At 41.3% G+C, this 27943-nt stretch overlaps 1 protein-coding gene and 1 long non-coding RNA gene across 2 annotated transcripts in view; both read right to left on the bottom strand.

Annotated features, from left to right (window-relative positions):
- Window positions 1–27943, bottom strand: part of LOC125265855 (protocadherin-16-like) — a 204641-nt gene that overhangs the window by 47247 nt on the left and 129451 nt on the right. The window contains exons 7-9 of the mRNA XM_048186393.1: window positions 5727–5905; window positions 5278–5406; window positions 5006–5191 (exon numbers count right to left, since the gene is read on the bottom strand). Of these exons, the coding sequence (XP_048042350.1) occupies window positions 5006–5191; window positions 5278–5406; window positions 5727–5905 (494 nt within the window). The remainder of the gene's footprint in view (window positions 1–5005; window positions 5192–5277; window positions 5407–5726; window positions 5906–27943) is intronic.
- Window positions 7846–10725, bottom strand: LOC125265858. Its single transcript, XR_007184360.1, has 3 exons — window positions 10414–10725; window positions 9080–9185; window positions 7846–7876 (listed from the first exon to the last, which is right to left on the bottom strand). It is a non-coding gene; the product is annotated as an uncharacterized LOC125265858 (long non-coding RNA).

Raw genomic sequence — 27943 nt, 5'->3', positions numbered from 1 at the left:
ACCCTTGGGAGATATCATTAGGAATCATGGCGTTAGTTTTCACTGTTACGCTGATGATACTCAGCTCTATATTTCTTCACGCCTTGACGAAACTTACCAATTCACAAAATTAACAGAATGCATAGCTGATATAAAAAAATTGGATGACCAGTAATTTCCTACTACTAAATTCAGAAACAGAGATTCTAATGGACCAAAAACTTCTTCACATAATAACTGTTACAATACACAGGAGGTCCTAGAATACTGTCTAACACTTGATGGCTGCTCTGTTAAATCTTCATCGTCAGCTAGGAACCTGGGTGTGCTCTTTGATACCAATCTTTCATTTGAAAAGATCATCTGTAAAACCGCATTCTTCCATCTAAAAAATATGTCTAAACTACGACATATGATCTCAATGAAGAATGCAGAACAGTTAGTTCATGCGTTCATGACCTCAAGGCTAGATTACTGTAACGCTCTACTGGGTGGTTGTTCTGCTCGCTTGATAAATAAACTGCAGCTCGTACAAAATGCAGCAGCTAGAGTTCTTACTAGAACTAGGAAGTATGACCATATTAGCCCAGTTCTGTCGTCACTGCATTGGCTTCCTGTTAAACATCGTATAGATTTTAAAATCTTGCTAAATTACTTACAAAGCACTAAATGGTTTAGCTCCCCAGTACCTAAGTGAGCTCTTAAAGCATTATAGTCCTTCACGTTTATTGCGATCTCAGAATTCAGGCCAGCTGATAATACCTAGAATATCAAAATCAACCACAGGCGGTAGATCCTTCTCCTATTTGGCACCTAAACTCTGGAACAATCTTCCTAGCATTGTTCGTGAAGCAGACACACTCTGTCAGTTTAAATCTAGACTAAAAACGCATCTCTTTAACCTGGGATACACATAACACATTATCAATTTATATTTTCAAATCCGTTAAAGGATTATTAAGCTGCATAAATTAGGTCAGCCGGAACCGGGAACACTTCCTATAACACCAGATGTACTCGTTACATCAGAAAAAGAATGGCAGCTACGCTAATGTTAGTCTTTCTGTTTATCCCGAGGTTTACTGTAGTCAACCGGATCCAGGCCGTATCCAGGTGAGACCAAGGACCTGCGCCTTGACACGACCACAACGCAGCCCTGAAGTATCAGCAGAGATTGAGTCGACTAGATCATCCACTGTGAAGACATCATCAACCAGTAGCGCAGCTCCTCAACAACCGTCCATACCGGCGTGATGAATACGATCCTCAACTGGATTGAACTGGAATAAATACTTTGAATGTTGCGATCCTATCAGACTTATGATAGCAACCTGAATCATAACAAAGCACTGTTCGCCAGAGGAGAACTGGCCCCCCGACTAAGCCTGGTTTCTCCCAAGGTTTTTTTCCTCCATTTTAACATCTATTTGCCACCTGTTTGTCACCTGATGTCACCTGTTGGAGTTTGGGTTCCTTGCCGCTGTCGCCTTTGGCTTGCTTAGTTGGGGACACTTGACATTTGACTTGACATTTGATATTCAACAGTGCTTTGATCTGCCTGCATTGACACTATTCTTTAAGAGCTGCTGTGCAGCCAAAATTATATACCAGTTATCACTGTAAAGCTGCTTTGACACAATCTGCATTGTAAAAAGCATTATATAAATAAAGGTGACTTGACTTGATGATAGATAGATAGATAGATAGATAGATAGATAGATAGATAGATAGATAGATAGATAGATAGATAGATAGATAGATAGATGTGCTCTAATTCAATTATAAAATAAACTTCTCTTTTGGATTTAACCTTGTTTAACCTTCTTCACAGCAGAAGTGGGCACAGGGTTGATAGACAAATCATCGCAGACAGAATGAATTGCTTGGATCCTCCAGTTGAATTACCAGGGTTCCAGTGCCTGTCGCTGGAGCATCACCTGCACACAATCACAAATGTTAGAAAAAGGCTGTGCTAGCAAGAAGTCTTCTCTTAAAAAGAAATACAAATTACCATCATCAACGGCCCAAATGATAGCTGTGTATTTGCCATCTTTCACATGGGGAGATTCTTTATACATATGGTTCCTGACTTTAATCAGTCCAGTGTCTTGATTTAGATTCAGCCAGCCGGCAGGATCACTGCCAATTTTAAACCTGTGAGGAACCAAAACATACAGATTAAAACTAGAAATGTTCAGCAAGAACAACTTAATGATAGCAGATGATAAGCAGAATGATTATCAGATGAACAGGTCACTGGTAAAGTGTGAAGTCCCTTCCTGCTTCAAACGCTCTGTACCCAGGAAACCAAAAATCACAGGACTAAATTACTACAGACCTGTTGTTTTAACTTCATTTTAGAGACTGGTGTTGGCCCATCTGAAGGACATCACAGGACCCCTGCTGAACCCCCTGCAGTTTGCCTATCAAGCAAACAGGTCTGTGGACGATGCAGTCAACGTGGGACTGCACTACATCCTGCAACATCTGGACAAACCAGAGACATATGCAAGGATCCCATTTGTGGACTTCAGCTCATCCCAGATATTTTCTTGAATAAACTGACCAGCTCTCTGTGCTCACATCTGTCAGTGGATCACCAGCTTCCTGATAGACAGACAGGCAGCAGCTAGTATAGCTGGGAAAACTCACATCCAGGACCCTCACCATCAGCACTGGAGCTCCTCAGGGTTGTGTGCTCTCCTCACTGCTCTTCTCCCTCTACACAAATGACTGCATCCCTAAGAACCCAAGCTCAAGCTCCTGAAGTTCACAGATGACACCACAGTCATAGGCCTCATCTGGGACGGAGACAAGTCTGCTTACAGACAGGAGGTTAATGAGCTGGCTGTCTGGTGCAGTCACAACAACCTGGAGCTCAACACCCTCAAAACAGTAGAGATGATTGTGGACTTCAGGAGAAACCCTCCTGCACTCCCCCCACTCAGCATCATGGACAGCACTGTGGAGGCAGTGGAGTCATTCAGGTTCCTGGGCACCACCATCTCTCAGGACCTGAAGTGGGACAATCATATTAACTCCATTGTGAAAAAGGCCCAGCAGAGACTGTTCTTCCTTCGCCAGCTGAGGAAGTTCAATCTGCCACAGGCTCTGATGACACAGTTTTACTACGCTGTTATTGAGTCGGTTCTGTGCACTTCTATAAAAGAAGACTGCAGCAGACTTTTGGGACAGCTGAAAGGATAATTGCTGTGCACCTGCCCAACCTTCAGGACTCGTACAACTCCAGAGTGATGAAACGGGCAGGTAAAATCATCACAGACCCCTCTCATCCTGGACACAACCTGTTTGCTCTTCAGATGTAACAGATCTCTGTGCACTAAAAAATCAGTTCCAACAGGGTGCATTATCCTGCTGAAAGAGGCCACAGCCACCAGGGAATACCGTTTCCATGAAAGGATTTACATGGTCTGCAACAATGCTTAGGTAGGTGGTACGTGTCAAAGTAACATCCACATGGATGGCAGGACCCAAGGTTTCCCAGCAGAACATTGCCCAAAACATCACACTGCCTCCGCCGGCTCGCCTTCTTCCCATAGTGCATCCTGGTGCCATGTGTTCCCCAGGTAAGAGACGCACATGCACCCGGCCATCCACGTGATGTAAAAGAAAACATGATTCCTCAGACCAGGCCACCTTCTGCCATTGCTCCGTGGTCCAGTTCTGATGCTCTCATGTCCAATGTTGGCTCTTTCAGTGGTGGACAGGGGTCAGCATGGGCACACTGACTGGTCTGCAGCTATGCAGCTCCATACGCAACAAACTGTGATGCACTGTGTATTCTGACACCTTTCTATCAGAACCAGCATTAACTTCTGGAGCAATTTGAGCTACAGGAGCTCGTCTGTAGGATCGGACCACACGGGCCAGCCTTCACTGAGCCTCGGCCGCCCGTGACCCTGTCTCCAGTTCACCACTGATCCTTCCTTGGAGCACTTTTGATAGATACTGACCACTGCAGACCGGGAACACCCCACAAGAGCTGCAGTTTTGGAGATGCTCTGATCCAGTCGTCTAGCCATCACAATTTGGTCCTTGTCAAACCCGCTCAAATCCTTACGCTTGCCCATTTTTCCTGCTTCTTGAGGACAAAATGTTCACTTGCTGCCTAATATATCCACCCACTAACAGGTGCCGTGATGAAGAGATGATCAGTGTTATTCACTTCATAATGTTATGCCTGATCGGTGTATGTATGTGTATGTATGCACCAAATCTCCTGAAAAAAAATAAATAAAAAAATAAATAAATTCCTTGTTTGTTTGTACACACTTGGTGAATAAAGCTCATTCTGATTAATGCTTATTTGACCAAGTCTTGCCTGGAAGTTTAAAATCATTTGAAGTTAAAAGGATATACAGGCATGCCATAATTTGAACTCTGGTTAGAATGATTTGACATTGGAAGGGATATAGGTCTTGATAGGTAGCTGTTAGACAGTTGATAAGATGGTTCTCAGTGTTTACTAGTGCAAGAGAAGATTGACAAATGTTTGACAAACAAACAAAGAAACAAACTTTGAATTCAAGTTCCATAAAAAAGTGCATCAGTGCAAGTCTATGGGATTTTTATTGTTCTACAAGATCTGGAAATCTCTAGAGAAATCAGTCAGAATTCTCAAATGGAATAATGAAATTTTGGTGGTTTGTGTTGAGGGGGAAAACTTAATTTCTTACGTTATCTTCTGTGGTTTTCCAGTGTCTGGATCAGTGGCTGTATAAGAAACCAATTCAGTATCAACCGGTGAATCTTCAGGTTTGTAAATAATCTTCTCCTTTGGATTAAACTCTGGAGGCTCATTCACATCTTCTACATTCACCGTGACTGTGGCAGTGGAAGTGGCCAAAGAACCGACAAACGGCTCATCGTTCTCAACAATCACAGACAGAATGTATTGCTTGTTCTTCTCAAAGTCCAGAGGCTGAATGGAAAAGAAAGTGTCTTTTACTAAAGTTAAATCATCACAACCAATCGCCTGTACAAACACATGAGCAACACACAGTACCTTTACAGTGGTGATGACGCCCTCTAGCTGGCTGGGTCCAGTACTGACACTGAAAAACCCACCCTTGTCTCCGCTAATAATGCGATATTTGGTTGACCAGGCGGGAGATCCCTCTTCATCTTCATCAGTAACTGTAAGTTTGGCCACTAAAGCCCCTACTTTATTCTCTGGGACAGATACAGTGTGCTAAAACAAAGAGATGTATGGTGCATATAAGTATTAATAAAGTTAAAACACTATTATAATATTCTGAATATATAAATATACATTACCAAGGTTTGATCAAACTGAGGTGCGTTATCATTGCTGTCAGTCACAGTAATAACAGCTGTGCCAGTGGTTGACAAACCTCTTCCTTCCATATCAGCAGCAACAACTGTCAAAGTGTATTTGGGCCATTTCTGAAAGAGAAGATGACTGATGACTTTGCTTATATAAAATCATTTAAAACCATTGGTAACACTTTACAATAAGGTTCATTAGTTAAACATCAGTTAATGTATAAACTAACATGAACTAACCATGAGCAATACATTTGTTACTGAATGTACTAATCTTCTTTAGTTAATGAAATACAGTTTGTTCATGTTAGTTCACAGTGCATTAACTAATGTTAACAAGATTTTAATAATGTATTAGTAAATGTTTTAATTAACATTAACAAAGATTAATAAATGCTGTAAAAGCATTGTTCATTATTAGTTCATGTTCAACTTCTCACATCTTTGTCCAAACCTAAAGAATTCACACAAATTCCTCCAGTAACAGAGTTGATTTGAAACATTGGTGATTCTGGATTTGGTGATTCTGGATCTTGTTTGACAATTGAGTATCTGATCACAGCATTGTCAGTATCTGGATCATCTGCATCAGTGGCTGTGACTGTCATAAACTCATGACCTTCAGTGAGAGAAGAATAAAGACTGATTAGGTGGTACGAGCTGAAGAGGCATTTGGGGAAAAACTGCTAAAAACAATTTCACTGAGAAACTGCACCATACACCTACCTATTCAGCAGCTTCAGGAACATTTCCACTGAATGGATTTTGAGTAAAAACAGGCCTATTATCATTTTGGTCCATCACATTTACAATAATTTCCATTGGCTTTTCTGCTACATTCACACCAACTGCAGTAGCATGAGCTTCAAGCTAAAGACAGGAGAAGAAATACAGCATGACAGCAGACAGAATGACAGACTTAAAACTGACTTAAATCTTAGTAGATGTACAAAGTACAAAAATGTACAGTCTCTGCAAACATATGAAAAGAAAATTGTGTCAAGCCATTTCACAAGAAATTTTTATCTGAAACTTTATACTTTCACCCCTGGTCTCATAGATAAGGCTTAAGCTAGTCGCAGACTAAAATGCATGTTTGAGCCTTTTTAACTGAAACTAACTTGCATATACTGAAATATGTCAGAGCCATTGTTTTGTCTCAAGATGAACACCAGTAAAGTTTTTTTTTTTTTTTCTCTCTACAGAATGTTTATAAAAACTACTAAAATACCCTAATTGAACTAAGGCCTAATCCTGGTTTAGTCTAAGCCCTGTCTGTGGAACCAGGCCTTTTTCTTAGCTTTCAAAGAATTAAGAATGAACAATCCAACACTGAAATACACTAAGAACTAAATATTGATTTTAAAAGTTAAACTAAAAATCATCTTACTCTGTATGAAGCTTTTGTTTCTCTGTCGAGTGTCCGAGTCACAAACAGATCTCCTGATAATCTTTCTATAGTGAAAATCCCCTTAGGGTCCAGATCTGCTCCTTCACCTGTGATCCTGTATGCCATCTGAGCTTCTAAAGACAAGTCTGACTTTATCTAAATACAGAAAGCAATAAGTTACAATAATAAAAAATCTTGAAAACAGATAAATCTCTTTCTCTTAATTTTGTACATTCCCTTCATGACTTTCACTCACCTGGACCAGCTTTATTGGTAAAGGACCTCTGCTATTTTCAGGTAAATTGAATGGAGGAATAACCCAACCTCTCTTTGCTCTCTTTAGACCCGTCGAAGACTTTGGAAACGTCAGAACCAGATCATTAGAGTGAGATTCCATCTGAGAATGTTAGTAAAATACAATGAGCACAAAACATTTTTTGTTTACAATTTAATACAGCACACAAGCCGTCAAATATTTGGATCATTTTTGCATCTCAAAATGTTTATTACAGCTACTGACTGTAACAGTATTAATATACGGGGAGGGGTAAACGTTTGGGTCCTTATGTAATAAACCAGTTTAGGGTACATTACTGGTACATACTGGCTGTACATTATTCTATTACATATAATAAATGGAGTAGAATATAAAACATTGTAAAAGTTAAGGTAATCTTAGATTTTAGGCTTCAGATCTGCATAACTAAAACATCATCAGACTCATTTTGTGTTTGAGAACGATCAGAGAGGGCTGAGACAAATTACATTCACCAGCAGGGATTGGACATTTCATGAGTTTTTCACACACCTCCAATAATTAGTCCTAAACATGTACAGAAACTGATCATTGAATATGTTCATAGTAAAATAGCACACATAAAAACTGAAATGTCCACTAGAGGTCAGTCTTGTACTGTACTGACAGCAGTTTCTTGAAGGATCTTGTTTGTACCTGTGGAGAGGAGATGTTCATGACCGTGTCCATGTGATGGTCCTCATGATGGTGGACACGCTCGACTCTGACAGACACCGTGTGCTTCTTGCCACTGGAGTCCCAAGTGTGCACAGAAAACACCTTGTGACCTTCATGAAGAGTGACTTGTCTCTTCAGTGTTACAGTCCCATCAGTGTCCACAGCAAACCGCTTGTCAGAGGACTGAAAGAGCGTTCCTGTTCTTCCATCGCATGTATTAAAAATTACTGTAAGAAAAAGAGATTCAATTGGCACAATAAATCATCCTGTCACATATGTAAACCTGGTTCCCTGAGAGAGGAACAAGACGCTGTGTCAGTAGCTGATGCTATGGGAACACCCTCCAGGTGTGATGATGGTCTGAAACAGTGTTTGCAAAAGTACCAGTACTTCAACTTCACAAGCTTGCACTTACATTTAATCGTATATAGAATATAATATGCGTATTTGGTGTGCTGTCCGAGGGGAGGTCTCCGAACTCACAATTTGGCCTGAACCCAGAGTACACGTGCCCATTCCTTGGCTGGGATAGAAATAAGTGAGAGAATCTGTTTTCCGAATTTCCAACCAAAAAAATCAAGCTACCGTTTTTTGCCATAGTTCCTCATGTGTGAACTCCACTAAGAAACACACTGCAGACAGTCCGGCGAGAGCAAGAAAGAAAAGGAGAAATCCATCTTGTTCTCTATAGCCTCAAGCTCAACATCAGATCCTCAGGATCCTGCTTCATGTAACGCCTCACAGCAGCAGAACTAGTGCGACAAGTGATGGTGTCACATGTCTGTCTGTTTTACACTTTGTTCTGTTTGTCACATGTCTTCCTTTGTTTAGTTTTCCCGCCTTTAGTTAGTTGTCGTGGTTTCTGATTTGATCAGTGTCCTTGTTTCAGGTGTGTCTTGTTTATTCCCTCATCCCTATTAAGTATTCCTGGGTTTTGTTCACTCTTTGTCCTGTCACTGTTGTGTGTTGTACGTGTCTACCTGCCTTTTTGAAGTATTATTAAACCTTTGAGTTCTATTTGAAACCTGCTTCTCCTGCCTTCCTCCTCCTATGGTCACATACTGTGACGGATGGCTGATTTTCCTCATTTACTCATAAAGATGCGAGTCTTGAACAAGATACATTTAAAGTCATTGCAATGTGAGCAATTCAAAAAATTTTTAAATGTGGCTTGAGCATGACGAACACCCATGATCTGATAGCATCAGCTACTGACAAAACATTGATATTAACATCACTAATCAACACTCATTGTGAGCTACAACAAAAACAAATTTAGTAGAGTGAATACAATTTATAACTGTTATAGTCCACAGTTAAAAAGACTGTGTAGAGAGATTATTTAGCCAAATACTAAAAATATTTAAACAAACTCTCAATATTAAGTTGCTTCAGTGTTTTATTTAAAGTGATTTGTGAACGCAGCTTACCTCTTCCTAGTATTGTTCCTTGGTGAAGGTGATCTCTGTGCACTTTAAACACCAGCAACTCCGTCTCAAAGCCAGGAGTACATGAAGCAAATTCACACAAAAAGACCTAAATTGAAACATTAAACTTCTTTATGTAATGTGTATATATACTTGAAATTTAAGGTATTTTGATTATTTAATCACTTCCAGCACAACAGCAGTCTATGTGGGATAAACTGTGGATCATTTATCATTGCTTTGGCACTAAATGTGTTTAATGACGACATCTTTCAAATTTCATCAATTCTTTTCTCACTCAGACACAAACACCAGCAAAACTCTATGAACCTACTGGCCAATTTGCACATTTACATTTTTTTTTTTTTTTTCAAAACTGTTAAACTTAAGTTCAGATAAACAATGAAAAAATGCATACAGTATCTGCAGTATTTGTGCACAGTGAGTGATGTCAAACAGCTGCGCACACCAAACATCCAAAAGACTTGTGTGCTGTTTTACATTAGTTAGCTGGTGTGTACATGGATAATCATTTGGTTTAGACTGAAGCAAAAACATCATTTTGAGTTAAAATGTGTTTTGGGGGTTTTGTTTGTAGAGTTTAGAGAAAAGGAGCAATAGTTTCAGAAATCACGTGTACGCACTTATTAGAATATAGCTTATATAATGAATATTTTAGATTTTTGCATGTTTTTTATCAGGGACAAATCAGTAAAATCTCTGAAAGGAATTTGAAAAGATGAGGTAGTTACAAAAAAAAAAGCTTTAATATGACCTTTATTTAACAAAGAAAAAAAACAAAAGCCGTTTTTTATAAAATCAACCCAATCAACCAAGAAATAAACATAAGTATTCTCCGAACATGATGATTTTTGGAAAGTGCCCCAGATAAAATCCTACCTTACAGAGGAGAATAATTACTCCCAATCGCACAATCTTCATTGTCTCCATTAGAAGCAAAATGGTACGAAAGGTCATTCAGGTATTACTGCCCTAATGGTTTTTAAGATTGTACAGCTATTTATTTGCTTGAGTTGCACATTTTCATTTTAGGGGCGGGTTTTGTTTAAGGGTGTGGCATATGCAGTGATGTAATGTGCTTGCAAATACATATTTGGTAGAAAATAAATTAAAAATTTACACTACCTGCAAGTACTTTTGAACAGTGTTGAACTAATGGTGACAAAGATTGGAAAAATTAAAACATTTACACTATTTGCACATTATTTACTGTTATTTGCCTACACACTACATTCTGGTCAGAACAGCAGTTTACTATCTATATACAGTCTGCTTTAACATCATGATATGAATCTCAGCCAAACTGTTATTCTCACCTTTTTTTCAATTGGTTACACGCACTGGTCAAAACTGAATCCACTGTCAAAACTCAGTCAGCGAAACAGAAGTCTGTGAGAACCGCGTCTCCTAAAACCCATGAACACTTTTGTCATTCATACTCCACCACCTGAAATATATTTGCAGCATTTTTGTCAAATGTTAACACACTACTTTCCAAACTGATAAAACACATTCAAAACAGAATGATATCACATTTTGTGCACTTCTGCACGTAAAGTGTACATTTTCTCTTAGTACAAAAAACACCAAACTGATCACATGTGTAACACTGCTAGCCACTCTTTCAAAACCTCATGCTTATCTCTTGTTCTTGATCCTGCTGAATGTTCACAAAATGCAAATGATGTGTCACGCACACCATAAGTGTTAGTGAGGCCAGCAGGGGTGTTTTAACACTGTGGTCTGTGTGGGTCCTAATGCCCCACTATAGTGATAGAGACGCTGTGCTGTAAAAACCACCATCCTTTGGATGAGACGTCAAACTGGGGTTCTGACTCAGTCATTAAAAATCCCATGGCACTTCTTGTAAAGAACAGTGGTGTAACTCCAATGTCCTGGCTAAATTCTCTCTATTGACCCTTATTAATAATGGCCTCCTAATAATCCCCATCCTTTGACTTGGCTCTATCACTCTATCTTATCTCCACCTACAGCTGGTGTGTGGTAATAAACTGTGTAAATGCGGATGCTGCACACTGGTGGTGGGTGAGGAGAGACCCCTGATATGATTATAAAGCACTTTAGGTGTATAAGAGTACATTATAAAAGCAATATTTAAATGCTTAATTCATTCATACATAAACACACACACACACACACACACATCATTATTTAGACTCTCTCGCATAATGTTTTTACACTGAGCTAATGATATTTTCTTACCCCATCCCTAAACACAACCCTCACAGAAAACATTTACATTTTAATTTAAACAAATTCTTCCAAAACATTCTGTCAAAATGTCGTGTTTTACTATCTCTGTGGAGACATTTGGTCCTCACAATGTAAATTAAACAAGTACACACACATGCAGACACGAACACTTTGAACATTGTGGTTACAGTTTTTTTTTAGATCAAAACTGAAGATGCATTATCAAAGTTCTTCACAGTCAGCAAAACAGAAGTCTATGCAGACCAAACTGTGAAACAATTTTTCATTGCTTTCACACAAAATGCATTCAATGACCACATCTTCTTTTGTCATTCACACTCCATCACATGAAAAACACTATATACAGTGGGTACGGAAAGTATTCAGACCCCGTTAAATTTTTCATTCTTTGTTATATTGCAGCCATTTGCTAAAATCATTTAAGTTATTTTTTTTTCCTCATTAATGTACACACAGCACCCCATATTGACAGAAAAACACAGAATTGTAGACATTTTTGCAGATTTCTGTATTTAAAAAATTATTTAGATTTCACTTATAATACATTTGAACCCATAGTGTACTACAAGTGGTAACTAAATACATTTTTTAAATACAGAGATAGTATATTAAAAGCACATTTTAGTTCATATTTCATGGTGTCTCAAAATAGCACAGTTGAGTACACTTAGATTTTCTTACGATTATATTAAGAAGTACTAAAGAATAATTTTTAGTATATTAAGTACAAAATTAGTGCGCGAAAATAGAGCACGTTATAGAAGTGTACTTTTTTTTCACCTGGGTAGCTATCTCTCACAGATTGAGGCGTCCTCTTTGAAGGATCTGATCTTGCCATCTAAGCCATTACAGACGACCTCGTGGATGACTGGCAAAGCGTATGCCGCAGCTGGTCAGGCTGGTGGTGCCCTGCACACACAATGGCTGTTTTGCAGACGTATCAGGCTGACCTGCTGAGAGATGTAAGTCAAAAAAATGCCAGTCAAAAAAAAAAAAAAAAAAAAAAAAAGACAAGACAAGACAAGACACAAATAAGACACAAATACAGCAATTAATGGTTAGGCAAAGCCCATTTGAACTCATTGATTATATGCCTTCTCAAAGATATAGGTTTTTAATTTTGCTTTGAAAAGCGATTTTGAAGAGATTAATCTAATAGATAGCGATAGGCTGTTCCACAGCTTAGGGCCGGCTATGGCAAAAGCCCGGTCACCTTTTGTCTTCAGCCTAGATCTAGGGACCAGTAAGAGATTCTGATTGGATGATCTTAGCTGTCTAGCTGGAGTGTTTGTACTCAAAAGGTCTGTAAGATAGGAAGAAGCTAGTCCATTTAAAGCCTTAAAAACAAAGAGTAAAATTTTAAACTCTATTCTAAAACAGACTGGCAGCCAATGCAAAGAGAGTAAGACTGGCGTGATATGTTCATATTTGCGCATTCTAGCAGGTCTAGCAGCTGCATTTTGGACTGTTTGTAGGCGATTGATATAGGATTGGCTGATACCTATGCATGTATGACTCTCTCAAACTCTGCAAATGTTAAAAAGTTCTTAACCTTATAGCAAGGAGTCTTAGCTGAAAGAAGCTAGATTTGACTACTGCATTTACCTGTTTATCAAAATTCAAAAACAAGAATCAAAAAACAACACCAAGATTTTTGACAGAGGGCTTGACATATGAGGCCAGGATTGAGGGATCACAATCAGAAGAGGTAATAAGCTGTCTGATGTCAATTATTTTATCTGTGAAGTATCTAAGAAAACGTTTACAAGCTAAAGTTGGCTCATCAAAGTGAATATCAACCAAAGGACTTATGGTGGAGTTTATAGTGGAAAAAAGAATCATAGGTCTATGACAGATTTTAGCAATAATATCTGAGAAGTATTTAGATTTAGCCGCTTTAACAGCTTTTTGATAACTAGTCATAGACGTACATAGAATTTCAAGAGACACATGAAGTCTATCTTTTTTCCACTTTTGCTCTGCACGCCGACAAACTGGTCTCAGCTCCTGTGTGGTGTTGTTTAGCCATGGTTCAGCCTTAGGTTTTTGTTGTTTTTGCTGCAAAGGAGCTATATAATCTAAAATGTCAGTGCAGGTGGAGTTAAACCAAATAAGTTGCTTTTCAGTATTTAATTTATTGGAGGAACAGTCAGGTGAAAGCAGCTGATAAGCCTCCTTAAAATGTATGGAGAAATCCTCACTAAATGTAGAGCTAAGCATCCGGGAATAGAGTGCCGCTTCTTCGCTTTAGAAAATTGACCTGAAAAAGAGCAGGTAAACATTACAGGCTTATGATCGGAAAAGTCACAAATGTCAAGATAAATCACAAATGTCAAGATCACAGATAGAAAGACCATGTACCAATACCAGGTCTAGTGTATGGCCCAGTGCATGTGTAGGTGCTTTAACCATTTGGACTAAATCAAAAGAGTGAATAAGATTAAATCCATTGCTAAGGGATTAGTATCACAGCAGACATGAATGTTAAAATCACCAACAATTAAAAGACTGTCAAACTTCGTAACAATAAACCTAAAATATTGGTAAAATCATTGATAAAATCCTTATTTAGTTTTGGTGGGTGATAAACCACAGCAATCGCCAGATTTGTGTCCTCCTTCAGATAACACATTTGCACTTCAAAACTGGAAAACATCTCCGTTTTTAAGGACAGACAACAGAAGCTGCTTCTGTGGATGGATACTAACCCGCCACCCTTTCCAGTAGATCTTGGAAAGTTTATAAAAGTACAGTTTGAAGGCACAAGTCAGCCAAGTCTCAGTCACGAACAAGAAATCCAGATCGTCTGAAGTGAAAAAATCATGTAGAATAAACGTCTTGTTTACCACAGATCGAGCGTTTACCAGTGCCATCTTGATTCGCGTTGGATCACCAACTGGCTGTACTGCATGTCTCAGTGGACGGAGATTGCCATGGTTAATTCCTCCTTGTCATAAACAAACAGAAGGCCTACACAGATGAGAGTCATGTAAGGCATTCGGCATCACAGGCTGAAGACAGTGCTGGACACACTCCAGTGGTCACCACGAAATAAAACGGCCATTGTCAAGCCCAAACGCAGAAACATCGGGACAGCGTGCAGGCAGACACGCTAAACATAATTTTAGATTGACTGCAGTTCCTCCCCACTTTCCTCTCCATCTGCGGCGTTTCCTTCCAGGGAAATCCCACAGTGAACGGCGCAAGCAGACATTAGGAAATGTGGAGGTGGGCAACTTGAATAGGATCCCTTCAGAGCCGTGCTCGATAAAACTTCAACAGTACTCCTTATGTTAAGGTGCGTTTGGCGATCATAGACCAACAGTGCAAAGATGGATTGAGTCACAAAGAGGCTTAAACAGAGAACAAACAGAACAGACAACAGACAGACAGCCACGAACAACGGTGCCATCTTGAATATCAACATAAACCCATATCATGTTGATATTTAGTCTCCTAAAGCATTGCTGAATTGCGCCACACTACAGACCTGGCCCTCTGTGATGTTCTTAATTGGAGTTTTAAGTAGGGCTAAATGCCTCCCTCTAGAATAGGGTTGGGCAGAATTGTTTCTGGAGGGCCACTGTCCTGCAGAGTTTCGCTCCAACCCTAATCAAACACACCTAAACCAGCTAATCAATGTCAAGTCAATCTCATATTACTAGGCAAAGCAAGATCTGCCAAAATCATGTGTTTATTAGTTTGTGGTTACTCAATATCATGGGGCTATTATATTTAGATAGTTCTCTAGCTGTCCCTAAGTATAATTTTTACTTTTATTATTTTTGGACATGATTCAGACACACAGTGACTAACATTTTTGTTTTCATGCTTTTGAAAACATTTAGGTTTCAAAAGCATGTAAATGTTATTCCTGCAAGGAAAAAGAAATGTTAGTTATGAATTTTTTTATTTTTATTCCACACAATGTACTAAATGATTCACTGTCAAATGTATTCAAATGAACAACAAGAGATGCAAATTAGAAAGTTTAATGTTCATAACATTATGAAAGCCAATTATTTTATAAGGTGAATAAAGATTAAAGTTCTTAAAAAAGTTAAATTGTGATTTTGAATCTTGTAATAAACCAACAGAAAATATTCAGTAATTGTTTTATGATCTGTTGTGACATAAGAACTAAGAAATTTTAAAATGTGAAAAGCAATTAAAAAAAATATATAAAAAAATATATAATAAACCATTTGGATGTACATTCTTTAGATAATGATTACAGCAATATTACGATGAAATATAGTAAATATAATAAATGTGAAAATGTTCAGCAAATGTAAAAAAAGAATGATTAAGTGATGGAAATAAAAAACTAGATAAAAAAGCTGGCGTGTCAGGCACACTATGGCTGTGGATGTGCACATTGATGGTGTTTGAGGAGATTATATATAAAGTGCTATGTAAATGTAATGAATTATTATTATTATTATTATTATTATTATTACTACTACTTCTTCACAGCAGAAATGGGGAAAGGGTTGATAGATAAATCATCGGAGACAGAATGTATTGCTTGCCATGAAAGAAGCTTTTTCACAGTCAGATACACTTGCTTGAATGGTGTTATCCTGAAACAGCCTCTCCCGATCAAAAACTCTCAGGACAACATTGTATTCACCCTCCTTCAATGTAGACTTCGGTTTCAGAAAGACACCGGTTGCTAAAATGGACACATTATAATAGTTAAACATGTATACCAAGCCAGACAGATATTTCAATGTGTAACGTATGAAAGAATTAGATTAATCTTAAAACATTAGTAATTGCTCACATGTGTCATTCATCATGGTGGACCAATTTTTACTGGTTTCTCCTTGGGTCTCAACAGTAAAGGGACCAGCAAAAGGATGGTCATCTTTGTCCATTATAGAGAGAAGCACTGGGGCTGAACCATGATTGCAGATTTTTATACTCCTTTCATTGATGACAGGAGCGTTGTCATTTACATCCTCCAGTTCAATTACCAGGGTTCCTGTCCCTGTCGCTGGAGCATCACCTGAACGCAAGCACAGACATTACAAAAAGGCTATGCTAGCAAGAAATCTTCTTAAAAGGAAATATCTAGGTTACGAATGTAACCCTCATTCCTGATGGAGGGAACGGACACATTACATCAGAACAGACTGACGAATGGGGTCTCGCCTGAGAACCCAATCACATTCGAGTGGTAACAAAACGAGCCAGTGGTACGCTGGATACGAAATTTGCATCGCGAGCTCTGCCCCGCTGTGTGGGTATATGTATAAGTAGCAGCACGAGTAACTTGTTGAGGAGCTAAGCCATGTGACCGTTCAGTGGAACAGCAGTCCTTCAGGGAACGAGTTTTACATACGTTACCTAGACATTCCCTTTCAGTTGGTCACATCCGCCATTACGTCAGAACAGACGAATGGGGTCCCTTGCAAAATGCCACAATTGCTGTCTTCCAGTAAAATGCGTAAGTGATAGTGCAAGCAAAGGGCTATACCTAACACAGAATGCACTGGGTAGCATATTTCAGCTGGAAGAATGCAGGCTGCCTGCTCATATGAGGTCTTACAAAGCACATATGAACCAGCATAGTGGTGATGGAATATGGAAGATATGGAAGATCTCGGAGGTTGCCAGCCCGCAGGGTGGATATGTTTCACTTTCCGAGACAGCAAGAGTGGCTTGCCAAGGGAAAGACACATGATGTCGAGGGAGACTTACCATGCAATACACATATGGGATTGCCCAGAGAGGAGAATCACAACACATGGAAGTACCTAGTCTGACACAGGAGCTGACTGACAGTGCATCCATGCTAGTATTTGACATCAACAGTGCTGGAGGAACCCAGGGTTCGGACTGTGGAACTCACCTGAGGAAAATAGCATGCGCACATCCAGACCGTGGAATGGAATGGCACAGCAAGTGAATTGACACCAAGCAGGTCCTGTCTACTGGCTTGAAGCGGTGAGTTTACAGAGGACACGGGCTCTACACTGAGATTATAGAATCTCGCAAATGAGTTAGGTGTCGTCCTGCCTGCAGCTCTACAGATGTCTGTTAGTGAGGCGCTATGCGCCAGCACCCAGGAGGAAGCTACACTCCTAGTTGAGTAAGCTCTCACCCCTAGGGGGCATGACAGGTCTTGAGCCTGATGAGCCAAGACAATAGCATCCACTATCCAGTGGGATAGCCTCTGCTTGGAGACAGCCTTTCCCTTCTGCTAGCCTCCATAACAGACAAAGAGGTCTGACGTCCTGAAGCACTGAGTTCTGTCTATGTAAGTGCGAAGATAATGTACTGGACAAAGGAGCACCATGCAAGTTCACCACCTGATCTCAAAAAGGAGTGGTGGGATCCTTGGGCATGTATCCAGGCCGAGGTCTCAAGATAATGTGAGAGTTGGCCGGCCAAAATTCCAGGCACACTTCGTCAGCTGAAAATGCTTGAAAATGCCTGCCAAAGCCATCAGGAGCGCAGTTTTCAAAGATAAGAATTTTAGCTCAACTAAAAGCAAAGGTTTGAAGGGAGCTCTCTGCAGTGCAGATAAAACCACTGTGAGGTCCCTAGAGGGAACTTGTTGAGGCAGAGGTGGATCGAGCCTCCTAGCTCCTCTCAGGAACCTGATGATCAGGTTGTGCTTCCTAAGAGATTTACCATCAACCGGATCATGGTGAGCCACAATGGTGGAAGGAGACAGCCTTCGTTCCAACCCCTCTTGAAGAAAGAAAAGCACTGACCCAATCGGACATTTCCAGGGGTCCTCCGGATGAGAAGAACACCAAGTGACAAAGAGGTTCCACTTCAGAGCATAGACGTGTCTAGTAGACAAGGCTCTAGCCAAAGTAATAGTAGCTATCACCTGAGGTAGCAAGGTACCTAAACCTTCCATGACCCATCCAGAACTCACACATGTAGGTTCCAAAGATCAGGACGCAGGTGCGAGAGGGTGCCCCGTCTCTGAGTAAGAAGGGGGAGGGGCTGTCATGAGGAGTAGGAGTTTGGAGAACCAGGTTTTGCCAGGCTAAAAAGCACAACCATGAGGATGTGCACCTCGTCCTCCCTGATCTTGCAAACTGTCTGTGTGAGAAGGCTCACTGGAGGAAACGCATACTTGTGCAGACCCTGTGGCCAGCTGTGTGCCAGAGCATACATGCTGAGGGTGCCCTCAGTCAGGGAGTAAAACAACTGGCAGTGGAAATTGTATGGAGAGGCAAACAGGTGTACCTAGACAACTCTGAAGTGTTCTCAAATCAGCTGAACCGACTGGGGTTGGCGTCTCCATTCCCTGTGGCGAGACTGCTGTCGTGAGAGCTCGTCGGCTGCACATTTGATGTGCAGGGATGTGAACGGCACGATGAAGTTGCGACATGTGACGGGTGCGTAGACCACGCTGACAGTTGTTGTACTCTATGGTCGCAGTGTTGTCCATATGGAACAGAATGTGCTTGTCCTCCAGCAGGGCCTTGAAGCGGTGCAGAGCAAGTCGTACTGCTAACAACTGAAGTTGGGGTCCTGTCCAGGAGCCTGATGCAGCATGTTCGTCGCACATGGCACCCAAGCCCATGGCAGAGGCATCTGTTGACACAACAACATGCCTGGACACTGACTCTAGCCTGTAGAAACAAGGGGTCCAGCCAGGGGGTGAAGGTTTGATGGCAGGCCAGAGTGATGGTCACTCAGAATGTGTCCTGTTGCCATGCCAATCTTGGGACTCGGCCGTGAAGCCAGTGCTGAAGCGGTCTCATTTGAAACAACCCGAGCGGTATGACCGCCGCTGCAGATGCCATATGCCCCAGGAGCCTCTGAAATAGTTTCAGTGGAACCACTCTCTTGCCTTTGAATTGACTCAGGCAATTCTGCAGTGACTGCACATGCTCGCTCATAAGTTCTCGAGAGTGAGCTAGCATCAGCCAGTCGTCAAGGTAGTTGAGGATACGGACACCTTGTTCCCTGAGAGGAGCCAGAGCTCCCTCCACAACTTTCTTGTAGACGCAGGGAGATAGAGCCAACCCAAATTGCAGAACTTTGTGCTGATATGCCTACCCCTCAAAAACAAACTGAAGAAACGTTCTGTGTTGAGGAAGAACTTAGACATGATAGTATGCGTTCTTCAGGTTGATCAATCCATCGGACTAATGCATTCGAAAATGCGTTGGGGCCAGCTGTTTTCTTGGGTACTAATTAAGAGCTGTGAAAGCTGGACTTCATGTCAACTGGCTCTATCGCACCTTTATGTGCACATGATAGAAGCATTCTTGCCCACCATTGTAGCACGAACATCCCAAAACCTGGGGGGACACCGGGCAAATTAAATCGTATAGCTGAGCCTGATCATTTGGATGAGCCAGAAGGATGGACTAGAGAGCTGTAACCTAGCTCCCAGAAACCAAGTCAGAGGAACTACAGACGTACCCAGAGTGGGGCAGCAAGGCGGAACAGACGATAACTTACAAGCTTTGGATGGGAGCTTGGGATCACCATGCCAAATGAGGCCACTCTTAGGACACAATTGCATCACAACCGAGTGCTCCACTGGGGTATCCCCACACACCCTTTGGCCACCCCACCATCTAGGGCAGTGAAGGCAGAGGTAGCACCAGAACGGTTTCAGGCAGTTAACTTAACTAACAGTTAATGGAACTGGCAACTTCCTGATGCACCTCCGGGAAGAAAGGAACCGGCGGGGGGTGCTGGCGATCAGCGCATGCAGCCCCCAGGAATTAATTATCCAGCCTTGAGTGTTCAGGACAGGGTAGAGGGTTCCACTCAAGCCTGATACTCTCAGCTGCCCAGGAAAGCATGACCATCAATTAGGGATCAGACTCGGGCAATGCTGGCGTCCCAGAGGGAGCCAACGCAGCCGAATCCTCATCTCCCGAGGACTCAAGCCCACCTTGTGATGCAGCGATCAACATTTGGTCATTTGCTAGAGCCCTGAATGAGATGCTGGGACCCTGGTGAGAGGGCCCAGCAAGCTCAACCGGAAGCTCCAAGGCTTGTGGTGTTCGTGAGGGGGGTGTGGTCCGAGGAAACTGTCTCGTCGGGGAAGCCCAGACTGTTACCCTCAGATCACCCTGGCCACCAGCCAAAGTAGCCGTCTAGCAAGTCGAGTCTAGCTAGTTGAGTCTTGATCTCAACAATGAGATGGTCATGTTCCCACAGTGAGAACATTAATCATCCACGTTTTGTTCATCCAACTCGTTTTGTTACCACTCAAAGGTGATTTGGCTCTCAGACGATACCCCATTCATCAGTCTGTTCTGACGTAATGTAAAACATAACAGACTGAAAAGGAACACAATTTACCATCATCCACTGCCAAAATGATAGCTCTGTATTTGCCGTCTTTGACACTGGAAGATTCTCTATCCATAGGTTTCCTGACTTTAATGATTCCAGTGTCTTGATTTACACTTAGCCAGCCCGCAGGATCATTGACAATTTTATACCTGGAAGGAACAAAACATACAGGTTAAAACTAGAAATGTTCAGCAAGAACAGTTGGTTTGACAAAGTTTAAAAACATTTAAAGGTCAATGGATATAAAGGCATGCTGTAGTTTGAATTCTGGGTAGAAGAGATTTGACAATGGAATGAATATAGGCCTTTACCTGTAGCTGCTAGACAATTGCTAAGATGGTTCTCAGTGGTTATTACTGCTAGTGAGGCTGTTTGATAATTGGAATTCATTATTAATAAAATGTCTTTGAATTCACTAAAAAAATCTATCTATACAACTCTATGAGATTTTTATTGTTCTACGAGATCTGGAAATCTCTAGAGAAATCAGTGAGAATTTTAAAATGGAATAATAAGATTTTAGTGATTTGATTATCTCGGAGGGGAAAATTATTTGCAACATTTCTTACATTATCTTCTGTGGTTTTCCAATGTCTGGATCAGTGGCTGTATAAGTAACCAATTCAGTACCAACCGGTGAATCTTCTGGTTTGTAAATAACCTTCTCCTTTGGAATAAACTCTGGAGGCTCATTCACATCTTCTACATTCACAGTGACTGTGGCAGTGGTAGTGACATAAGAATAGATAAATTTTGCATTGTTCTCAACAATCACAGACAGAATGTATTGCTTGTTCTTCTCAAAGTCCAGAGGCTGAATGGAAAAGAAAATGTCTTTTACTAAAAGGTACATCATCACAACCAATCACCTGTGCAAACACATGAGCAACACACAGTACCTTTACAGTGGTGATGATGCCCTCTAGCTGGCTGGGTCCAGTTCTGACATTGAAAAACCCATCCTTGTCACCGCTAATAATCTGATATTTGGTTGACCAGGTAGGTGATTCAATAACTGTAAGTGTGGCCACTACTGCTCCTACTTTATTCTCTGGGACAGTGTGCTAAAACAAAGAGATGTATGGTGCATATAAGTATTAATAAAGTTAAAATGCTTATATTATAGCATATAAATACAGTTGCAAAAATAATTTTAACAAAATAAGAGAGATCATACAAAAAGCACGTTGTTTTCTTAGTACTGTCCTAAGTAAGATATTTCACATAAAAGATTTTTATGTATAGTCACAAAGAAAAAAATAATGAATTTATTAAAATAACCCCGTTCAAAAGTATGTGAACCATTAGTTCTTAATACTGTGTGTCGTTACCTGGGCGATGTACAACTGTTTTTTGAGTCCCTTGTTTGTCCTGAACAGGGGATATTCTTCAGAAAATATTCTTCAGAAAAATCTTTTTTTTTTGCTTATTTGTACCCTTTCCAGCAGTGACTGTATGACTTTGAGGTCCATTTTTTTTCACACTGAGGACAATTGAGGGACTCAAATATGTAGCGAAAATTAACTCAAAGGGGAAATATTAATAATTATTCATAACTCATTATGATTATTAATTATGATTAATTATGAATATGCAAATCCGTTAATCAGATTAACTGGACGTAGCTACATTAAAATTAACATTACAATCAGTTAACCTGTTCGTCCAGTGAACGCTCAGTGTTGATTGTTTATTAATTCTAAGAAATGTCAATTTCCAAGTTATGGAAAAATAATATTTCTTATTGTACTGTACTACTCACGTAGTCCGGATCTATCACTTAAGAGGCAATTCATTAGCAGACGGAGTCAGAACCAAACGTGTATTGTGCACAATCTTTATTAACTAACTCACAAACACATAACTAAACTAACAAACACATAACATAACATACATAAAGGGTCACACACACACACACACACACACGCAAGTCAGAATGAGTAATGATAGTGTTGAACCGGAAGAGATGCTGTTACTAGAGCTACATGAAATGTCAAAGGCAATCTGGAAAGGAATCATCAGTTTCTTCAGCAATAGCAAGGTAAGTCTTACAAATTAATACTAACTTGCTGTTTAGTGTTAAAATGTACGATACTTGCAAGATGCCCTTAGGCTGAGGAGCATCGGCTCTGCCATCTGAGGAGAGATCTTGGGTGATTCAGTCCGATGTTGTTGCCAGTCTTTTCCATGTGGGATGAGGAGCACATGGCTCGTTTGTAGGCCGAGGCCTACAGGCCTTGCAGGCCTGGCCTAGGCCGGCCGCAAGGAGATCGATTCGGTCGTTCAGAAGCAAGGAGAAAAAGAGAGGGAGTGGCACTGTTCGCTGGTTTTTAACCTCTGGTCAAAGTCACACCTCTCAGTTGTTGACCGGACCAATGAAGATGTTGTAATTCTGGGTGGCAACACCCCTCCTGTCAGGGCTTTTACAACCCAGAAAGGTTAACAAGCTGAGTTCTTGAATCAGAACTATTAAATATTCTTTTAATACCGATGTGTTGCACAGGTATGGATGTACCGCATACACAAACATTTAAATCTTCCCGCTACGAACGTATAGACACTAAACATGGCATGATTGAAGTTACCGTGCAGGTCATAACATTTAACAATCATCAAACATGTAAATACAATGAGTACAATACAACATCAGTAATAATGGATACCATTTCCTGAGAAGGAATCATTTATAGCACAGTCTGTCTATACATTAATGCCACAGAGTCTGTGTTCTGTGTGGAAAATGCAGGGAAGATGCAGATTTTCTGTGTCTCTACTCTGTTCTCCATGCAGCAACCACATTCCTCAGCGCAATAAACTTGTAACTGAAAACTTCCCGGGGATGGGGACAGACTCCAGAGTAAGCTTAAAACTATTGGTTAACTAACCAATAATTGTGTCTGATTTGCCTCAGTCATTACATAATTCCCCCCCTTTCGCTCGTTGTTGTCTCTCTTATGGCAACAGTGAGCGACATTGAAGGTGCAGAAAGATCAGACACATCACTGACACACAAGGTTGGAAGGCTGTGATGGGCCCTGGTTGTATGTGTCTCCTGGAGTGGTGGTCGTTGATGCAGACCGTGGGCAAGCTAAGTTCTCTGAGCTGGTGCTGCAGGAATCAACGCAAGGTTCAGGGCTTTGAGCTTGCTCAGCAGGTGTCGAGGTTGCAGGTGCCATGACAGTGTCACCTGTCATTCGGACACCCATGAAGCAGGTGGTTGCAGGAAGAGTTTATGGGATTTGTAGTGTGAAGAGTATTTCAGACTGACCTAGGGTTGATGACAGAAGCATTTGTTACCTCTGCTCTCAGTCCAAAGGAGTCTGAAGTTTGCTGTGTCCCTCTGCTCTGGTGGCGGCGCCGACTTGAGCAGGTCTGAGTTGTCTTGTGTGAGTGGTCAGAAGCTTGTGCTTCTGAGTACTTCTCAAGTAAGTACTGTTCATGGGGCTCCTTACTAGCGTTAGAAGCTCCTACAGGTTCGATGCAGGCATGTCCAGTCGCCCTTGTGCTACCTGCTGTTGGAGATCATGCGGTGTCTGCAGGAAGAGGATGTTTCCATCCATGGCTTCTCCCTGTGGTAGGTCTGGTGCCTGGGTCTGTCTGACTTAATCCTTCTCCTTCTGTAGCTTTAGAGGATTTCAGGAAATTGGCTGATGAGGTGTCAAGCAGAAGGCTTTGGCTCCCCTCTCTGTACCTCTGTGCTTGGCTGGGGGAGGTTCTTCTGCTGCAGGCAAGAGAGTCTCAGTTCTCTTTGGGCCATGTCAAGTTCATCTTTGGTGTTGTCCAGCTGCTGGGTCAGAGCTTCAGTCCCAGGTCTGGACACATCCAGAGGACGTTCACAGGTCCTGATCCTGTCATCTTTGTCCTAGAGTTCAGAATTAGCTATTTTTAACAGTGACTATTTGTGACAGAGTTCTTTTACCACGTCTTCTCTGGCTGCCTTTTCCAGCTGCTCTCGTTGCGGAGCAGCCGTCAGAGCCGTTTGCAGTTTGTGGCTTTTCTTCTGTGTCTCTATTCTGTCAGGGTCCTTGTGTCTGTCCCGAGCCTCCATCTCTAGCTGGTCTATGTGGCTTTTAGCATGCATCAGCTCCTTGCGAGTCTCTGTGATCTGGAGTTTGAGGTTGTTCACCTCCTGTTTCAAAACAGTGAGGATGTGGGCCAGGAAGAAGTTGACTTCAGTCAGATCATTGTGACCATACCTCTGGTTTGAGTCATCTGCCTTTACTTCTCTTCCATCTTTGTCCAGTTGCTTTTGGCTCTGCGGTTAGTTAGGCTGAGCATCTGCAACATTTAGGCACGCTTGTGGTGAGAGTAAGGGCAAGAGACTACTGCAAGATCAAACAGAATTTAGGGCTAAAGGCACAGTGAGCAGCCAGGTGTATAAAATACAGCTAGGTTTAACAAATGACTTAAGATGGTTCTTGTGGTCAAATTATTTCTTAGTATTTCTTACTGATGGCTCACGACAGGCTTGACCTCTGAACAAATAGGAAAGAAAAAGGGAGAGGAAGAGGAGAGCTTTCCTATTAGATTCTGCTTATTAGTGGTGCTCACAATTATGCCCTAGTAATTGTTCAGATTACTTTGTAGCTGGCTCATAAAATTGAAGCAACTGTTGTAAATAAACAAAATCAAGAAGGAGAGTATGTCTAGTTGCTTGTGGTTATATTGGGAAATTAAACCACACAAGAAAAAAAGGAAGATGTAAGTAAATCACAAAGATGAAAGAAATAATACTAGTAAAAATTAATAGCTGACTGCTATTATAATTAAAATCAATAAAAAGATTTAAAGAAGTGACTAAAACAGCAGAATGGGTTTAGATCAGTTCACACTGCATACACACAAGCTGTAGTTAAAGGCTTCACATAAATGATGCTAACCGCTAACTGTAGAAGCTATTAGTTAGCTTAGCCTGAGCGGAAGGGTTGCTAGGTGGGGTTAGCTTAGCCACCTAGCCTGGTTTGTTTACACCATGGCATCACAAGGTGATGAGTTAGCACTTCCTGTGACAAGTCGTTGTCATGGGAACCAATGCACACCACAGCAATTCAAACAGTTCATGAAGACTGTCTGCTCATTTCAAACTAGTTACGTACAGTTAAATTGTGACGCTTATACTTTCAGATTTTCAAAAACTTGATATTACATTTAGTAAAATGCAAATATGTTTTGGCATTTGCAAATTTTACTCATGTAAACTCTTCTCTCTACTTTAAACAACGTCTTGTACTTGTTTAAAGGGTAATTACACAGTTTGCTGTAAGTCCAAGCTTGTTTAAGCATATATAGTTAAGTCCGTCTTGTGCAGGTATACTGATATTCCTTTCAGCGAGTGAAACACTGTTTTGGTCAAGAGGTAGCTATGCTTGTAGATGCAGCCAAAGTTTAGATGAATGACATCAATCTTAACTATAAAAGGGGAGCATTACCCAAATCTACATTTATATAACGCTGTACTGAGATTCATTAATCAGAAACAGGTTAAGCAATACTGCAATTGGTATTTCTCCAACCAAAGCAGAATAATCAATTCTGGTACAGTTTACATGCCGCTGAGTTGAGATTCCTTCGTCAACACAGGCTTACGCTCTAATACTGAGATTAGGATTTCTTCGCTAAAATCAGATTAACTTTACACTGACACCATTTGAACATATGCTAAAATGTCTTAAGACTCTTTCTGTTACGGCAGAGGTGTCACTTCAAGCTATAGTTTTATCTGCATCTAACAAGCCAGCACCATCGATCTACATGCGAATCAAACGTTGTCAAACGTCATGTCGGAATTATCAATTATTAAACACACTTTTAGTTGGACGATGGTTTAAGCGAGTGGCGTTAGGCCATGCTGGCTTAACCGGCTCAATCTAGTGTCATATTTCAAAATAGCTCGTCGTGGATAGTCATGAGCATTTGAGATTTACACATTCACACAAGGTTTCCTTCCACTCCTACTGCAGACTCCTGCATTTCTGCGAACACACATTTTCATCTACTTTAAAAGCTTTATGCCCTATGCTGCCTAGGAACCTTTGTAGAAGCTATGGGTAAAGCACTGCGTTGGCAGTTCAAAGTCATTGGGGTCTTGAGAACCCCCTGCTGAGAGGCCTTGTGTGTTACAGGCCTTCTGTGTCAGGTCACATGAGTGGCACTGTGTGAGGGCAGGTGGTGCTGTCCAAAGGGGTGACTAGCTGTTGTAGGAGGCAAAGGTCCTGTTGGTGTCCTCCATTCATTCCAGGTTTGTCTGAGTCGGTGGCAGTAACCTTGGGACTTTCAGATCTGCCCTGCTTGGTGTCGGGGCAGCACTCAATCTGCATTCAAGCTTCTGGGTCTGAGAAATCCTTTATGCAGACTGGCTTCAGCTGCTGATAGTCTAATTGGAGTTTTTCTGGCTGTTAAGTCAAAACTCATAGTGAATCTGGTGGGGTGTGATCTGGAACAGAGAGCCTGTCTTGGTGGATCACACCAGTCAGGGACTTTGGAACAAAAGGGAATGTCTATTATGTTGGCATTGGTGCTGTGGTCTCCTAAGCTGCAGGCTCTGGCCCCTCCCCCCTTTGTATAAGGCTGGGGGAGCTGGTGCTTGGTGTGGTCCATTTGCAGTTGGTAGGACTGTTTCAGTTCTTTTTGGACCACCACAAGTTCGTCTCCCACACTGGTGCATTGCCGAGTCAGTGTTTGGGTTTCAGCTCTGCATGCGCTTTAGTGTCTCTTTAAATACAAACAGTTCTTTACGTTCTTTGACTGGCGAAGTTCAACAGCTGTCAGAGCCCCCTGAAGACTGGTGACCTCCCTCAATTGCTCTGCTCTGTCATGGTTCTTGCATCTGTCCTGTGCCTTCTCATGCTGAGTGGGTTGGTTCTCTGTGGAACTCAGTGACTTGCAGCGTTCGTTCAATTACCTCCTGTTGGAAGCCCGTATGAGCATGGGCTACGGAGAAATTGAAGCTCCTTTTGGCTCAGGTCAGGTGTCACGTGTGTGCTGGTGCTGCCGATCTCGCTGTCCCTTGCTCTGCGGTTGCAGGTTGTTGACTGCTTTAGCTGAAGGGCAACCATCACATTGTTCCGCTGGGTCTCCAGGGGGTCCTGGATGGCAGGGCTGGATGTACTGGGCAGACAGGCACACTTATGGGGACAGGAGAGAAAGAGATAGCACAGGCAAATGCAAGTTCGTACAGCTATGTGGGCCGTATAGGGAGTGACTAGCTGAAGTGGGGGAAGCCAGCATGAGACTAAGGTGTTTAACTATCTTGGATGACAGCTGTAAACTGTGTTGACTGATGACGGGGCTGGTACACGTCATTAAACTATTACTCAGAGTACA

The sequence above is a fragment of the Megalobrama amblycephala genome, linkage group LG3, assembly GCF_018812025.1.
Source record: "Megalobrama amblycephala isolate DHTTF-2021 linkage group LG3, ASM1881202v1, whole genome shotgun sequence".
Classification (NCBI taxonomy): Eukaryota; Metazoa; Chordata; class Actinopteri; order Cypriniformes; family Xenocyprididae; genus Megalobrama; species Megalobrama amblycephala.
The sequence above is the reverse complement of the archived record's forward strand: the minus strand, read 5'-3'. Positions and strand labels throughout refer to the sequence as shown.